The sequence below is a fragment of the Gracilinanus agilis genome, chromosome 6 (assembly GCF_016433145.1).
Source record: "Gracilinanus agilis isolate LMUSP501 chromosome 6, AgileGrace, whole genome shotgun sequence".
NCBI lineage: Eukaryota > Metazoa > Chordata > Mammalia > Didelphimorphia > Didelphidae > Gracilinanus > Gracilinanus agilis.
The window spans coordinates 77,453,510-77,471,867 of NC_058135.1; the positions used below are offsets into that span (position 1 = coordinate 77,453,510).

Below are 18,358 nucleotides of genomic sequence, written 5' to 3' on the forward strand. Positions count from 1 at the left end.
ATCTCAATAGATGCTGAAAAAGCCTTTGACAAAATACAGCATCCATTCCTATTGAAAACACTGAAAAGTATAGGAATAGAAGGACCTTTCCTAAAAATAATAAACAGTATATACCTTAAACCATCAACAAGCATTATATGCAATGAGGATAAATTAGAAGCCTTCCCAATAAGATCAGGAATGAAACAAGGATGCCCATTATCACCTCTATTATTCAACATAGTACTAGAAACACTAGCAATAGCAATTAGAGAAGAAAAAGGCTACAGCTAGAGAGACTGGGGAAAAGGATGACTTCAGGCTGTAGATAATCTGTAATAAGTTTGGAAGACAAAGTGGATAGAGTGAGGGGCCTGGAGTCCTTGGAGTCAGGAAGATCTGAGTTCAAATGTGACCCTGGACAAGTCACTTAAATATAATTTGCCTCAGTTTCCTCATCTGTAAAATGAGTTGGAGGACAAAGTAGCAAACCACTCTAGTATTTTTGCCAAGAAAACTCCATATGGGATCATGAAGTATAGACTACAAATGAAATGATTGAACAAAATACATATAGAGAGGGAGATATCTAAAGAAATGTACATATATTGTATGGATTTATTAACTTTCCACTTATGCTGTTTGTATCTTTATATGTACAGTGTCACAAGCTTCTTTGTTCTTCCTAGAAGATACTCCACCACCCAATTGACCGATATCTTCATTGGTAGTTCCCATGCCTGGAACTCTCTCCCCTCCTCATATCTTGCTTCCTGGTTTCTTTGGCTTCCTTCATGTCTCAGCTAAAGTCCTACCTTCAACAAGAAGCCTGTCTTGGTCTTTCTTCCTCCTTAATCTTAATGTCTTTTTTCTGATGTTATCTCCAATTTATTCTGCATGTAACAAGTTTCTACATTATTGTTTGTATATAGTTCCTCCCATTAGACTCAGAATTCCTCTAGAGGAAGGCTGCCAATATTTATTGGATAGTGATCCATCTAAAAAGACAAAAAAAGATATCAGGCAGGCAAGATGAGAAAACAAGGACTCAAGAGTTTGTGATTTGGGCATTCTTTACTTAATTCCAATGACATGAGGTTGGACCAAGCTAGGCTATTTTAACAACTATTAATATTCTAAAAAAAAAAAAATTCTACTATTTCTCTGTTGGAGATCCAGATCAGTGAATAGTTATCACTGATTTATAACCTCCAGACATGACCTTGTTGCCAAGACAATTGTAGTTAAAGTCTTTTAGTCAAGGAGCACCTTTAGCAACTGACCACTCCCACACAAAGAAAATGCAATCCCCTTTGGCCTCTGCAAATAAATCTTAGCAGGGATTCTAAAAGCTCCCAAAGGCTCAGCAAAACTATCTGCCCACTTCACATTAGACAAGTCTTCTGCTTCCCCCCAACCCTAGGTAGCTTTAACACAGCCAATAGGGTCATAACACCATGGGAAAATAATTTCATTTGATTTTGTAGAGTTCTAGTCTAACAGAACCATTTTTGTATTATTTACAGAAATATTGACTTGTACTCACAGTTAGAAGGGGGGAAATCTAAGTCTCATAAATTTTCATGCCAGAGATGACTTTATTTCAGTCTCTCTCCATTCCAATTAAAAAAAAAAAAAGAATAGGATAGGATAGTATGAGATCTCGTGAAAACTCCCCCAGTGGTTGGCTCATAAACTTTGTCTGCATTCTCTACCTGAATTTTTAATGGTTACAATTTTAAATAAGGCCTAGAAGCTTAAGTCACAGTTTGTATAGACTTTGAATGTGCCCCAGGTCCTCTGGTTCCCTCAAAGTTCATGTTTATCCTCTTTCTTGCATTTTTAATCTCTTTAAGTCTATAAACATTTCAGGGCTCAGTGTTAATAATAATAATAATAATAATAAATATTATTCATTACTAATATTAATTTAGTTTATGTTAATATTTAATATTAAAATTATATTAAACAACTAGTTGTTGATAAATTTATTATTATCATTATTACATATTCTCAAGGCACTTCTTTTGATCCTCTCTATTCGCTATTTCCTCAAAGACCTGAATCAGTCAAGCTTGAGGCTTTGGAAAACTTTCTCCTTGGAAGTCTTCTCTGATTCCCCTCCTCCTCTACTGAAAGTGATTTTCTCTCAAAGCGTTTACTTTGGATTGCTCTTTTGCCCTATCATGCACAGCCTTATATCACACCCATCTGTGCACATACTGATATCCTGGAGTTTCATTTTAAGTTTCCTGTAAACAGGATCTGTATTTTGTTTTGTTTTTTCAATTTTTTACTCCACCAGCATCTAACATAATCTCTTATACTATTTTTTTAAAGCAAAGAGGACCAGATCATAATTTCATTAATAAATAGAACTTCCATTGGGAAAACTCTTTATTCCAATGAAGAAGAGCACCAGTTCTGATCCTTATACCCTTAGAGAGTCACCTGAGGATTACCTAACCAGTAATTGTCAGAAGTGAGATTTGAACTCAGACAGTCCTGAATCTGAGGCCAGCTCTCTTATCTACTCTAACATATTGCCTTTCTCTTTGCCCTTAGGAGTCACTTAATAAAAATTTGCTGAATTAGAAAAATAAAACAAAATAAATCATTCAATCTGTAATCAAAAGATGTGGTTCTGAATTCCCCTTCTTTAAGTTCTCTATTTCATTTCTCTTTTCCTAAGACGTCTCACCTCTGATCCTGTTCCCTTTTCTTACCACAGTCATCCCAGTTCATACCCTCACCTTTTTTTGCCCAGACTGGTTTTTTTTTAAATTCCAATTCTTTTGTAATTCTTGTTTGGAATGTGATTATAATAGAGACTATAGTTATAATCAAAACTGTGGTATGGTTATGCAGCTTTTAGAACAAATAGAATGCTGGGCAAAGCAGCTGGTGTTGGCTGAAGGAAAAGATAGTTGAGAAATGGCTTGAGTAAAGCCTTTGGCATTAGGGAGAAGGTGCATTAGTATCTGTTATCCATAAGGATCTATGAAGAATTTGTACTATGTGTGGCTTTCCTGTGGAATCTAGGAAAGAGTGTATGTTTTCCACTTTTTATCTATAAAGCTTTACTTGGTAAACTGTGGAGAGAGTCTATTAGGTGTGTTAGTATGAGAAAAACTAAAGAAGTATTTATGCCACTGCTGGAGAGAAACTGAAGAAGACTGAGAAGAAATAGATGGAGATCTTTTCTGAAATAGCTATTTTCTACTTTATCTAATGAAGAGGATTTATGAGAGAGGACTAATATCTTGAGAGACTAAACAGAAAAATACTGAGTTTCCAGACAAGTGAAGATGAGTCAACTACTGATATTTAAAGGATTTGAGGTGACTTTGGTGACAGCATTGGTGATAGCTAAGATATATAAATAGTATATGAATATATATGCTATTTATACACAATAGATTTATGTTAATTATTATTCTCTAGTTGTTAAATTATATATAATTAGTAATTGTAATTTTTATTAAAATTTAGATAAATAAGGCAAATTACTAATGGGAAGTATACTAGTGAGGGTTTAGGAGCTATAGTAGTAGAAGTTTCTACCCACAGGATTACTATTACAAATCTGAGAATAGTATCAGCTGCATTTCTAGAGATTTAACCTGCTATCATGGATACCAGTAAAGAGAAGTGAAGACCCAAAGTGTGGAGGATGGGAAGATTCCCACTATACCTCCATTATATTTGAATGATTTGTATACTGGCTTTTTATATTAACTGTCAAGTCAATAACTATTATAAAGTTAAGGCACTGAAACTATCCTGTTGTACATAACATTTGGAACTCAAATGTCTTTTTAAAAAACCATTGTTAGTTTAGGAAATTATGGCATTCCCCTCTCCTTAAAAAGCAATCCCTAAGTCACTTCTGTTATGCATTATATACTTCTTTGATTTTAATTTTACCCAAGCTTTTCATTTTTTGCACCATTTCTTTCTGAACACAACCCTTGAACTATGGAGCTATATCTCTTTATTTTTGCATGTGTGTTTGCTCAATAGATATATATTTTTATAAAGATATTTTATTTTACCAATTACATGTAATAACAAATTTCCACATAAGTTTTCCAAAGTTATATGATCCAAACTGTGTTCCTCCTTCTCTTCCTTCCCCACTCCTGGAGTTGGCAAGCAATTCAATCTGGATTATACATGTATTAACATGCAAGACATATTTCCATGTTGCTCATTTTTGTAAGAGAATAATCTTATAAAACCCAAACCCCCCCCAAAAATAAAAACTCAAATAAACCAAAGTGAAAAATCATATGCTTTATCTGCATTCTGACTCCCACAGTTCTTTCTCTGTAAGTGGATAGTATTCTTTGTCATAAGTCCCTCAGAACCATCCTGGATCATTGTATTTCTGAGAGTAGCTAAGTCTATCACAGGAGATCATTCCACAATGCTGCTGTTACTGCGTACAATGTTCTCCTGGTTCTGCTTATTTCACTCTGCATCAGTTTATGTAGGTCTTTCCACAGAGCTATGCCTTTTTTTTAAGTCTTTAAGAATAGTTGACATAGAGACTGTATATGACATGTTATACAACATTCCACACCTGAGGTTCTTTATGTCTTTCCTGAAAAAATGTATTTTATTAATTATTCCCTAGAAACAAATTTGATCACTGCAACGAATTTGAGTTCAGTTGCCTTTTAGTTGTTTTGATTTCACGCTATAAACCATGCAGTATAAGGCATTCCTGGCTTTGCATTCTTTACTTTGCATCAGTTCATATGAACATTCACATGTTTCTCTACATTCTTCATATTTTGCAAATTGAATGATAATCCAAAAGAACTTAAAAGTTCTACTTCAGCAAGGTATTTCCAGAGTGTAAGAAGAAAAGTAATTTAGTTGACAAGGGAAATAGGGTAAAGGTTGACATTGTGCTCTAATGAGTCCCTTTTCATCTTGCTCCAAGAATGACTTCCATGGATCCATGCTTATGAACAGAAGCATGATGGGGGATTGAAAGGAATCTTCTTGGGGCAGCTGGGTGGCTCAGTGGATTGAGAGCCAGGTCTAGAGATGGGAGGTCCTGGTTTAAATCTTCCCTCAGACACTTCCTAGCTGTGTGACCCTGAGCAAGTCATTTAACTACCATTGCCTAGCCTTTATCACTCTTCAGCCTGCCTTAGAAGCAATATACAGTATTGATTTGAAGCTGAAAGGTAAGGGTTTAAGAAAAAGAAAAGAAAAGAAAGAAATCTTCTCTCCACAGTTCTACTTATCTTTTTTGTAGTTTTACTAAATGCAATTCGCAGGATTGTTTACAGAGATCAAGTGTGAGACTTAGATATGACAGAAGATAATTGATTTGACCAAATCTTAAACCAGAATTTCAACAGAGTCCAAGATGCTGAAGGGAAGAAAAAAAACACAGTTTAAAAGAATGACTTAAATACCTAAAGGCTCTTCTAGCTAACTAGCTAGAGTCTGTAATTACCAAAGAGCTGAAATAGACCCTATGAGGCTATCAGCTAAACACTTATTATGTGCCAGATATTACGGATACAGAGAAATGCAAAAATCAAACAGGTGTCACTCTTAAGGAGCTCATATGTGTATATTATATATATATATGTATGTATGTATGTATGTATGTATGTATATATAAAGGGCAGTATCAAAGGGAAGGCACTAAGATTAAGGAGGACTGGGAAAGGCTTCTTGTGGAAGGTGAGACTTTCGCTAGAGCCTGAAGGAAGTCAGGGAAGCCAGGAGGCAGAGATGATGAGGGAGAGCATTCCAGGCACCGGCAGCAGACTGTGGAAAAGATCAGAATCCAAAGACAGAGTATCTCCAGCCAGGAATAGCCAAGAGGCTAGAGTCACTGGATTGTAGTGGTAATGTGTAAGGAATTACATGGAAGGAGGGTAATGTGTAAGCAGGAAAGGTAAGAAAAGGTCAGGCTAGGAAGGTCTTTGAAAGTCAGACAGGATTTTATATTTGAACAGCTCAGTAAAAATGTCAGCACACTGCAGCTGCCCCAGGAGAGGGTAATAGAGCAGAGAAAATAGTTTAGCAGAGGACTAGGATGCACCTGTGGAAAGAATACTGGCTCTGGACTCAGGAGGACCCAGGTTGAATCTCTACCTACCAGTATGGCCTGAGATCAATCATTATCTTCTCTGGACCTCAGTTTCCCCACTTGTGAAATATGAGTTGGGCTAGATGACCTNATCTTCTCTGGACCTCAGTTTCCCCACTTGTGAAATATGAGTTGGGCTAGATGACCTCAGTCTTCTTAACTTTACAGTCTTTGACACAGTCAATCATGATCTTTTCCTTGACATTCTCATCCCTCTAGGATTTCATGACATTGGTCTCACCTGGTTTTCTTCCTATTTGTTTGACCATTCCTGTCTTCCTCTCTGGATCTTCATCTGGATGCACCCACTAATATGGATACCTCCCTCACCCCACTAAAGTTCTATCACTCTTCTGCCTCTAAACTATCTTGCTAGGTGATCTCATTAGTTCTCATGGATTCAATCCTCATTTATGATTTTCAGATCTGTTTATTCAGCCCTAACCTCTCTCTTATCCTCTAGTCTCACAAATCCAGTTGAACTGGATGTCCAGTAGACATATCAAATGCAACATGTCCAAAGCTATACTTATTTTCTATCCCAATCTCTTCAACTTTTCCTATCTTCTACTAAGAAGGGAGCCATCATCATCATCCCAATTATCCATGCTTGCAACCTATGAGTCATCTTGAACTCTTCACTTTCTTAATCCCTCTCATCCAATCAGTTCCCAAGTTCTATTGATTCTCCCTTTGTAACATGTGGTATAGACTCTCTTTCTTTCTTCTGATACTCCCACCACCTTTGTTCAAGCCCCATCACCTGATGCCTGTCCTTTTGTCATTGCCATAATTGAGCTCCCTGCCAAAGTGGGAAGCCTCTTCCCCCTCTAATCCATCCCCCACTCTATTATCAAACTGACTTTCCTAAAATTCCTGTCAATTAACTCAAAGACTTCTGATTGCCTCCAGGATCAAAGATAAAATCCTGTTTGACTTTTAAAGCCCTTGGTACTCCCTCCCTTTCCAGTCTTCTTATCCTTTACTTCCCTCTAGTACTATATGATTCAATGATTCTAGCTTTCTCATTGTTCCATGCTCTCCATCTCCCAACTCAGAATTTTCTTGGGCTATCCCCCATCCCCAGAATGCTCTCCCTCTTCATCTCTGACTCCTGGTTTCTTTGTATTCCTTCAAGCCTCATCTAAAATCCCACCTTCTGCCAGAAATCTTTCCTGATACCCTTTAATGTTATACCTTTCCCCTGATATTTGTCCTGTTTATATTCCATATCTATATATGTATGTCCTTTCTATATTCTATAGCTAACTATAGTGTGTTTCCCATTTATCCTATTTGTATCTTGTTTGGACATAGGTTTCTGCATGTTGTCTTTCCCCATTAGATTGTGAGCTCCTTAAGAGCAGAGACTGTCCTTTGAAACCCCAGTGCTTAACATAGTTCCAGGCTCTCAATGAGTAATAAATGCTTGTTGATGCAGCCTCAAGGGTTCCTTCTAGCTCTAGATCTATGATCATATGACCTCAGATTTTAAGAGAAAGCAACTTGTAATCTGATGGTATCTACAGAGTAGATTGGTTACTCTGTAAAAAAAAAAAAAAAAAAAAAAAAACCAACAACAACAAAAAACAAGCATCCCCATTGCCTGCAGGGAAGCATGAGAATTCTCTAAGTGATTGTCCCCTCCAGGTGTATTGCCTGCTTGTGTCCCTTTTCCCACTGGTGGCAGGATAAATATGTATAGATTTACCACATAATATTGTCTTTTGCTTTGAAATAATGTGTCTGCTGGTTGGGCTGGTAAAAAAAACAACAACAACAACATAGAAGAGGACTTTTGAGCAATGCTTTGCTTTTAGATGTTGATCCAAAACTGGGGGCAGCTTTCAGATATTACTTAGCATGTGTTTTAAGTCATAAAAGAATGTTTGGAAGGAATAGCACTGGACCAATTATTCTTTGAATCCTGGATTATTAACATCAAACAAGGGCGGACACTGAAGACTTATGCTTGCCAAAGATATATGCCATTGTCACATAGGATGTCTGGTCTAGTTTTCAAATGGAGAAATTCCTGTAAGTGGTGAGAGCTTCCAGGTGTTCCAGTAGGTGTGTTGAAGATATTAAGCTCCAGAGTGTGGCATTTAGTTTGCTAAATGAGATTCATAATTACTCACAACTTTTCTGTGACCTAACTATCCACAAAGGAAAAACAAAATGGATGAATAATGTTAATCATTCATGCCATGAAATTCAATTGGATGGATAACCCACAGAGCTCCTCTATCAGTATATATAATTTGGCAGAGACTGTGGATAGAGAGGAAGTGAAACCTAAAGTTGGAAAAGAGGAAAACCACATAGAGCTTTTTATAATTTCATGTTTCTTTTTGAAACAGAGGTCCATTTTTTTAAACCCTTACCTTCCATCTTCAAATCAATACTGTGTATTTGTTCTAAGGCAGAAGAGTGGTAAGGGCTAGGCAATGAGGGTTAAGTGACTTATGCAGGATCACACAGCTAGAAAGTATCTGAGGCCAGATTTGAACTCAGACTCTCCTGTCTCTAGAGTTGACTCTCAATCTACTGAGCCACCTAGCTACTCTCCCCCTCCCTTTTTTTTTTAACTTCAATATTCTTCTGGTCAAGTTATATGATTTCAGGTTGTGGAGCTCCATAACTTCTTAAAAATTAAATTTTCTCTTGAAAGTTAAAATTATGGGTCATGTAAAGGATAATGGGAAAATACATGATGGGTGTGAGTAGGTTATGACATATTATCAGTGAAGAAGGACATAGGAGAAGCACCAAAAAGCATGTCATTAGACAGTTATATGATTAGAAAAGAAGGCGAGATAGTCATATGGTAAGGATCTATCTAATATTGAGTGGATTCCAATGGATCATTCAGTCAATAAGCATTTATTAAGCATTAATGTGCTGAGCACAATGCTAAGGTGCTACAGATAGAAAAAGAAAAGGGAGGAGAATCCAAGTCTTCAAATAACTTACATTTTAATGATATAAATTAGACTGACAGATAGATAGATAGACAGACAGACAGAGACAGACAGACAGATGGATGGATTGATCAATCTGCTACATCTGCCAAGATGTATGTTCTGATGGAGAAGCTCTATGGATTATCCATCCAATTGAAATTCATGGTTTGGAAGATAGTTATTGTTCATCCACTTTGTTTTTCTATGTGGATAGCTGACTCACTCACAAAAGTTGTTCATAATTATGGATTTCATTTAGAAAATTAAATGTAACAGTGTGTATGTGTGTGTGTGTGTGTGTGTGTGTGCAACACATACAAGATAACCTCACAGGAAAAAGCACTAGTAGCTGGTTAAACTAGGAAGGACCTCCTGTAGAAAGTGACAGTTGGACTTTGAAGAAAACTAGGAATTCTAAGAGAGGGAAAGGAAGAAGCATTTAGAGAGAAACTATTACACACCAGGCATCGTGCCTGGCACTTCAGAAATATGAATTCATTTGAACTTAAGAGGCAGAGAGATTCTGAGAGCCAAAGAGGCAAGATAGGGTGGAGCACTCCAGGCAGGGAGAACAGACCCTTGTTCAAAGGCAGAACCAGGAAAAAGAACATTGTGATAAGAGCAAACAAGTGAGTATATCAGGATCATAAAGTACAGGGAGGAAGTAAAGTGTAAGAAGACTGGAAAGGTAGGCGAGGGCTTGAATGCCAGAGGAGTCCATTGCATAAAAGGGTTACACGATTAGACCTGCACATGAGGAAGCCCTGTCGACTGGAGAGAGGAACTTGAGCTGGGAAGGCCATTGTGAGAACACTGTCATAGTAGATGTGAGAAATGATAAGGGCCTGAATGAAGGTGGTAGATACATGTGAATGGAGAACATGTGAGAGATATGGAGAAAGTAATGATAAGATTTGGTCCTGGGCATACTATGAGGGAGAACAAAAAGAGAAAAGATTTTGAGATAGGGAGCTAGGTTGCTCAGCGGATAGAGAGCCAGGCTGAGAGACCGGAGGTCCTGGGTTCAAACGTGACCTCAGATACTTCTTAGCTGTGTGACCTTGGGCAAGTCATTTAACTCCCAGGGCTTAGCCCTTACCACTTGTTTGACTTGGAACCAATATTTAGTATGATTCTAAGATGGAAGGTAAGGTTTTTAAGAAGAGAAAGAGATTAGGGTGCAAGAGATCTAGAAAAAAGACCACAACCCATTTAGCAGACCCTTCTGTAGAGGGTTAATATGATAACTAGAATGAGAATAATACAGGAATGAGGGGCTCACTGTCAGACATGGCTGAAGCTCTTGTTCAATCTGATGAACTACACTTCTTTGTTGCAAGGGTCAGTTCCATGAGGCATGAGGGGTGATGAGGTAGCACTGGACAACGGATTTGACATAAAAACATAGAAATAAATTAAAGAGTTGCACATGATTCAAAAGCATGGATGAATTGCTATCTGTACCATAGGAGTAGTCAAGAACAAGGAGATCTCAGAACTATCAGAGTAATCAAGGAATTAGTAATAACTATATGATTGGAGGCAACTAGGTGACTTAGTTGAGATTGAGAGCCACTGCTAGAGATGAGAAGTCCTGGGTTCAAATGTGACCTCAGACACTTCCTAGCTGTGTGACCCTGGGCAAGTCACAACTCCCATTGGCTAACCCTTATCATTCTTCTGCCTTGGAACCAATATGCAGTATTGGTTCTAAGAGGGAAGGCAAGGGTTAAAAAAAAAAATAACCGTGATGATTGTCCCACCATTATCCCTCGTTACCTAGGCTCCAAACCCTGAAGTCATGTTTAACTTCCTTTGATTCCTTCTGCCTCCATATCCAAGTTGACAAGTCCTGCTCATTTTTCCTTTTTTATTAGAATTTAATCCTTTCCACTGGCACTACAGTCAGTCACCTTACTCAACAGAGACCTTTACTACCTCACCCCGAGTCATTACAGTAACCTCCTAATTAAGTCTTCCTGCTCCACTGAGCAATGATTATTCCTTAAAAATAGCTCTTATTTTATTATGCTACTTAATCACTCAAAGGGACCTTTCTGGTAAAGTCAAACTGGTTTGATCACTGTCCCCAAGCTCCCCCTTGCATTTTTGGATTCTTTTCCTTTGTTCCTACTGTTTCCTCCATTCAAAAAAACTCCCTTTCTCTTCTCCACACTCCTCAGTCTGCCCATTGAAATCCTACCCATTCTTTAAGGGGCAGTTCAAATGTTACATTCCCCAGGAAACTTTCTATGATCAGTCCAAGCAAGATCGAGCTCTGCCTTCTTTGGATCTGTCTGCTCCTTAGCACTTGCTGTCTATGCTGTTTATATGAATCATAAAATCAGAGACATAGATAAGGTTGGAATGAATGAAAAAAAAATTGCTATATGGAAAGTACTATGCTAAGAGTCAGAGATAAAACGTGAGCAAGCAGAACAGTTCCTGTCTTCAAAGACCCTACATTTAATAGGGGGGAAAGAATACCTAGAAAAGGAAGTGGGATAAGGAGGAATGTTTTGGACAGGGAAGTCAAAGGGGATGGTAAATGGGATCACAGGACAAATGATCCATATGTCCTTTCCAGGAATTATAGCATTGCTTTGATTATTGTCTTGGAGCGAGAGATAGAAAAGGAGGAAGAGAATTGGATATTGGGTCTAGGCTAGAAAGTAGGTACATTGGCAAAGAGAAGGGCAGGAAATTGTGTGGAGGGCCTGGGATCAGGTAAGATTAAGTGAATGTCACCAATAAGAGCCCAAGGTTAATGGGGGTGGGATCTTGAATCTGGATCAGAGGTAGAGGCTGAAGAGCAGGTGGGAAATAGTCTATTTGGGGCCATTGTCCATGTTGTCCAACATCTCATCTTAGATGAGAGAATGAAAGTCTAGGCAGGTTAGTGACTTTTCCAAGGTCACATAGGGAGGATCCTTCAGAGGCAGGATTTAAACTTAAGTCATCTGACTAAAAACCAATATTCTCTAAGACAATATATAATCTAGTAGAAAGAGTACTAGGCACTTAAAGACAGTTGCTTTTCTGTTTATTTATTTGTTTGTTTTTCCCTGGTTGTGATAAGTTTTATCTCCAAGACGTGAAGCAACAGATTTGGCTTCTCTGAGCCTCTGTTACCTCATCTGTAAAATGGGTGGAGGACACTGAGGTGACTTGACCAAGCTTATACATAAAGATAAGTATCTGAGGTGATCTGAACTCAAATCTTGTCTCCTAGCCCAGTGTTTTATTCATTGTTCCTACACATTATATTTCTATCCCTTGTTATTCCATGGTTCCAGTGGTCACAGAGTCTAGGAATTTGTTCTTCTTTATCTAGTGTTGGTTCTTCTGTTCATAAAGATGACTCTCAGGCTTCCCTACAGAAAACTGAGCCAACATTTCTGTGTAATTCCTCTTTTCCTCATTTCTCTGTGTCTCCAGTTTTGAATCTAGGTATGTCCTGCCCCCTTTAAAAGTCAAAACCACAAGCATAACTCAGGGTTATGAATTGAGTATCAATCATCAAAGAATCAATTATCATCAGTCTGATGTCAAAAGAACAAGTAGCCCAAATAATGTAATTTTTCATCTTATCCAAGAAACTCTACAGATGTGAACAAAGGTCTCACCAATGGGACCACAAGGATCCAAGAAAAATGCCTAGGCATGCCAACTCTAATTTCTTCTAGGGCTTTTACAATTATTTTTGTACATGTCTTATCCCCATGAAATTAAGCTCCTGAAAGCAGAGATCGTGTTGTATGTAAGGAGCCAGCACTCAGTGAATCTTTGTTGAAAGAATAGGCTAAGGATGAGCATGTCGTCTTTGCTTTATTTGAATGGTTAACCAGAGGTAAACACCCCTCCCAAAGTAGAGATACTCATCTGGTTGACAATTTCCCCCTCTCTAAATCTGTAAAGGATGTTAAAAGGACAGGAAGATGAATTCAATGGAGTTTGTGATGGTGACAGATCCCATGTCACATTTCTGGCATAATCCAGCTGACAGATATAGTGATGCATCCTACTTTTATATGGAGATAAAATAATCTGTTTTTATTAGCCAAAAGGAAGAAGGGCAAGGAAAGGGATTCTAATTTTAGTCTTCAATAGGATCATTCCAACTAATAGCTAACAGCTCTGTCTGATGATACAGAAGGCTCAAGTTCTGAAAGTTCTTTTTCTAAATCAATGAGGATTAAGCAAGTTGAGGGTTGCTTCATAACTTCGGAAGCTTTGAGTAGCAAAACCTGTAGAGGGGATCCCTAGCATGGAAAAATAAAAGCGGGCAGGTAGGTGGCTCAGTGGATAGAGCTTCAGAGCTAAAGTCAGGAGGACTTGGGCTCAAATTTGGCCTCAAATACTTCCTAGCTGTGTGTCCCTGGACAAGTCATTTAACTCCAATTGTCTAGTGCTTACCACTCTTCTGTCTTGGAATTGATACTCAGTATGGATTCCAAGACAGAAGGTAAATGTTTGAAGATTTGACCATAAAACTTATATAGATAGATAATTTTATTGCAAGAAGTTATACTTTAGAGAATGAGGAAGAAATTAGCTTGTTAATACTATAATTATTTATTCATATAGTTTCCCTCCAAGGCAGCAGTTCCCATAGGGTAGTCCTGAGTCCCCTTGGAGTTCACAAATGTCAAAATGATTTTCATTATAATTCCAAGATGAAATGTATATATTGCCAGAAGCCATCGAGGCTGTGAGGTTAGCACAGCTACTCACAAGCTCTGACAATCCAGCTTGGCAGGTTGTCAGGAGGATGGAGATTCCACACTCAGTTTACCCTATATGATTCTTTTTACAGTGACATTCACTTGCATTGAAATTATTGCAATCAATATCCTTATCCAGCTCAAAGGAGACACAGAAAAACAATACAGGTTCATGGCAAGAACAATCACAGCCAAAGACTACCCACTATCCAAAAATAAACCCCTGTACAACCCCTTAGAGTATAGAAATTTCCCCTAGAATCAGCCCAGCAGAAAACCAGCAGTTAGTGAGTTAATGCAAGTTTCTAAAGTTCCCAGCAAGAAAATACCTGGCCTGAGTTTGTTCCCAAACTCCTACAGACCATGGAAACAGTGAAACACAAGGAAATTAAGGGAATGACAAATTAGCACAGAATCACCCTACCAGAACTTTATTCTTAGAGATCCTATAACAGAAAAAACACCACGGGAACAAAACATTGGACCAGACTGATATTATTGTATCTTATTGAATGTAATCAACTACCATAACTATCTCCTTGATTGATGATGGGAATGAATAGTATAACATAACTATATACATAATATAATTAGTTAAAATATAATTAAATATTATGTTTAGCTAGGAACTGATGTACTTGTACCTTACGCATGGCTGAAAAGAATAAGTTCAAACTAAGCCAGCTCATAATGAATAATTTTTGACAAGCTTGCTTCTTTGTTTAACCACAGTAAGATAATTAGTAAATGTCAATCTTGTGATGTTTCAAAAGTTAATATGTGATTTTGAATGTATGGAAAAAAAACCTGCATGAGATCATAAAGAAAAGAGGGTATAAAAATTAAAATCAACAGATGGCACTTCAGATCAGCCACTGCAAACCTACTGGGTCTCTGGCTCTTCTCACTCCATTTTCGCTCAATTGTCCTGCCCCCAAGGGGAACTGGACTGCTGGTAACCCCCTAGCAATATATCCTATGCAAACAAAAGCTATTTATGGGCCTCAGTGCTTTTTAAGTGTGCTAAGACCCAAAAGTTGGAAAATGACTGCTCTATGGAATATTTTTCCTTTGTCCACCCCATCTTTCTTCTACTTCATCTTTTTTTTTTTTTTTAAATTTGGAAAATTTGTTCTAATTCATCTTTTGACTAGCTGGTCTTTGAGACTGCTTCCAAATCCCATCTTTGATCCTATGATCCTTCTCTCATTCCCATCTTCCCTTTAATTTCCCTATCCCTACTATACTGTTGGGTTTTGGCTGAAAACCTGTTTATTTGATCTTTAGGTCAAAATTCTGTATATTCCTTGATCTAGTGTTTTAAAAGAATTAGATTTTAGCTACTGAGTGGGCAAAGCTTGGCATGTCACTGAGTGATTACTGGGAAATGCTTCAGGACTTGGCAGGAATGAATCTGAGCTCACTCTTAATCCATTCAATGACTATTTGTGCAAGGTAAGGAGAATTCTGGTGCAGAGGTCCCTGTAAAATCCCCACAGTCCTTCCTGATGCCTACACAGCCCTTGGTTAAGTGCTTATGATGATCCACTTCATCAGTGGAGAAGGTACACAGAACAAACTGGAGACCACAGATCTCAAATTTAGAGCTGGAAAGGACTTTATAAGGTCGTCTTATCTGACATTCATTTTACAGATGAGGAACTAGCATGAAAAGGGTTTAGTGAGCTGTCCAAGGTCATACTGGTAGAAGTCACACTGCCAGGTTTCCAACTGAGCAAGGGCTTCTGACTCAAAATCCTTCACTCTCCTTTACACTGCCTGAAAATTCCAAAGTAGAGAAATCCTAAATATGAAAACATGGGACTTCTACTTCCAAAGAAAGTGTCCCTGCTTGTTGATTTCCTTTATATTTGTTCTTCCTGGTCTGTTGTATTTCGGTATTAAAACACACACATCTAAAGAGGTATATCATAAATCTCACACTACTCTCAGTTTGTTTCCCAGGATGCATAACTAATCCATCTTATGAATAATAGAAAGTACATTTAACTAATAATGCAATCTAAGGCTTCTCTCAATTTTTTTTCAAAGGAAAAAGTAAAGTGTGCTATAGTATTTCTTAAGTTCTTTTCCCTCCATTAAAGCCCTGTGGAAGGGGCTTTATGAGCACACAATGGTGTAAAAATATTCATTTGTTGAATACCAGAATAATAATATATGTTCTATATTTTTAATACTTAGAGGCAGGTAGATGGTTCAGTGTTAAACTTGGACTCAGGGATATCTGAGTTTGAATCCTGCCACAGACATACATGAACTGTGTGATCTTGGATCAGTCACTTAAATGCTCTATCATGGTTCCTCATCTGTAAAGCGGGGCCAATAATATCTACCTCACAAGATTGTTGTAAGGATCAAATGACTCAATGTATGAAAGATGATTTGGAAATCTTAAGATTCCATATAAATGCAAGCTTTTTTAAATTATTAATTTCCCTCCAAAGTTATCAAACCTAGAATCCAAAATTATCAACTCAATATCAATACGCATTTATCAAGCACATTCTTTGTGAAAGGACTCTGTTGGCACTGTGCTTTAAATTTTTTCTTATTATTTTTTCCAGATTATGTGTCAATACAATTTTTAATATTCATTTTCTGACATTTTGTGGTCCATGTTCACTACCTCTCTCTCATCCCTCTTTCTTCTCCAAGATGTCAGGTTGATATAGGTTGTACAAGTTTGGTCATACAGACATAGAAGCTTAGGTTCTATTGGGAGAGAAAACATATGCATCCATGCTGCCCTGACTGTTGAGCACTCCCCATTCCTAGCCACAGACATCTTGCTGACATGCTAACACCCCTTAATCCCACCACTTTACATCTCCTGTTCTGGGCACTATAATCAAGTCCATACTGCAAGTGCTTAAAGGAAGGGCATGTTGATGTCTGCCTTGTAGATAAATTTTCTATCTCTCTATAACAATGTAAACTCCTTGAAGGCAGGGACTGCTTAGCCTTTGCATGTGTATTCCCAGTGTTTAACATAATGTCTGTCACACTGTATGCCCCTTTAAGTCCTTTTCATTTATTCCTATAAGAATATGCAAAATAAATACAAAGTCATTTTTGAAGGGAAGGAAATAACCACTGGGGGAATCATAATGGCCTCATGTCAAAGGTGGTCTCTGAGTTAATAAAAGGAAGTTAAACATTGAAACTACACTAACAAACTCTAAAAAACTGCACTAAAGGGGGAAAGGACCTATTTGTTAAAAAATATTTATAGCAGCTCTTTTTGTGATGACAAAGAATTGGAAATTGAGGGGATTTCATCAATTGATCGATTGGGGAATGACTAAACAAATTGTGGGATGTGCTTGTGAGGGAATACTATTGTGCTACAAGAAATAAAGAGCAGGATGATTTCAGGAAAATCTAGGAAGATTTATATATGAACTGATACAAAGTGAAGTTGAGCAGAACCAGGAGAACATTGTTCACAGTGACAGCAATAATGAACAATGATCAACTGTGAAAGATTTAGCTATTCTCAACAATACAATGATCAAGACAATTCTGAAGGACTTATGGCAAAGAATGCTATCCACTCCCAGAGAAAGAACTGATGGGAGTCTGAATGCAGCCTGAAGCATACTATTTTTCACTTAATTTTATAGTATGCATATGATCCTGATGCCTCAAAGGATATATATCTATACGTATATGTGTATATATGTAAATACATGCTACAGTATAATATTATTGGAATAAATAGGTATTTATTCCAAACAGATATTTATTCCAAAAGGAGAAAGAAGAAATGTGAGAGTCTTGGGTTAATGAAGGACTTTTGGCACTCTCATCTGGTTGCCAGGTGGCCACAAACTCTTGTACTTCTGTTTCTTCTGCCCCCGTTTTGCTTCTTCTTTCCTGATTTTAAGCTACAGCTCTATGAGCTTGGAAATGTCAAAAGAAGCACCAGAAGCTGAGCCATTGAGGTCCATAACAGAGTATGCTAGAAGTAAGGATAGTTGAGCCTGGTGAGGAGTCTGGCAGAGCAATCTACTCGACACAACCCAGCCATAAAAGGATGTGATTACAGAGGCATTCTGTGAGCTACTCCTTCACTGACACTGCTATATCCAGAGGAGAAGTTGATAGAGTGAATGCCTATTAATCGCTAGTTTAAGTCTGAATCCCCTTCCCTCCAGGGTCCAAGTCATTCTACAAAAGGGAGAGAATGACCTAATACAGGGAGGAGAGGGAATTTTTTTTTTTTGGTGTTGGATTGAACAGAATAAAAAATTTAAAAAGGGATGTTCCTCTCTGAGTGAGAATATTAGAAGCTATAAGTGATGTTTAAAAAAGGGAACAAAGTGCTAGATCAATGGAGTAAGAATACCTAAATGTTATTGAAGGGTCACAGCCCTTGTGCAGTGAAAAGATCGAGTGGTGTTGAAAGATTAATGCTCACTTTTGTAGAATTAAGAATTTGACCCAAGCAATGACTAATCATTATTTTAGGCTAAAAAGGAGTGATGATGAAGCATGTTATCTATTTCCTAACAAAAAGGCGATGGACTTGGTGCAAAATGAGACATTTC

The 18,358-nt window shown here is 37.7% G+C and overlaps 1 protein-coding gene across 1 annotated transcript in view; it reads right to left on the minus strand.

The window, feature by feature from the left end:
- The window catches only part of LOC123252281 (E3 ubiquitin-protein ligase TRIM17-like), a 94,462-nt gene that overhangs the window by 72,980 nt on the left and 3,124 nt on the right, over window positions 1-18,358 (minus strand). The window contains exon 6 of the mRNA XM_044681660.1: window positions 14,212-14,233. Coding sequence (XP_044537595.1) covers window positions 14,212-14,233 — 22 coding nt within the window. The remainder of the gene's footprint in view (window positions 1-14,211; window positions 14,234-18,358) is intronic.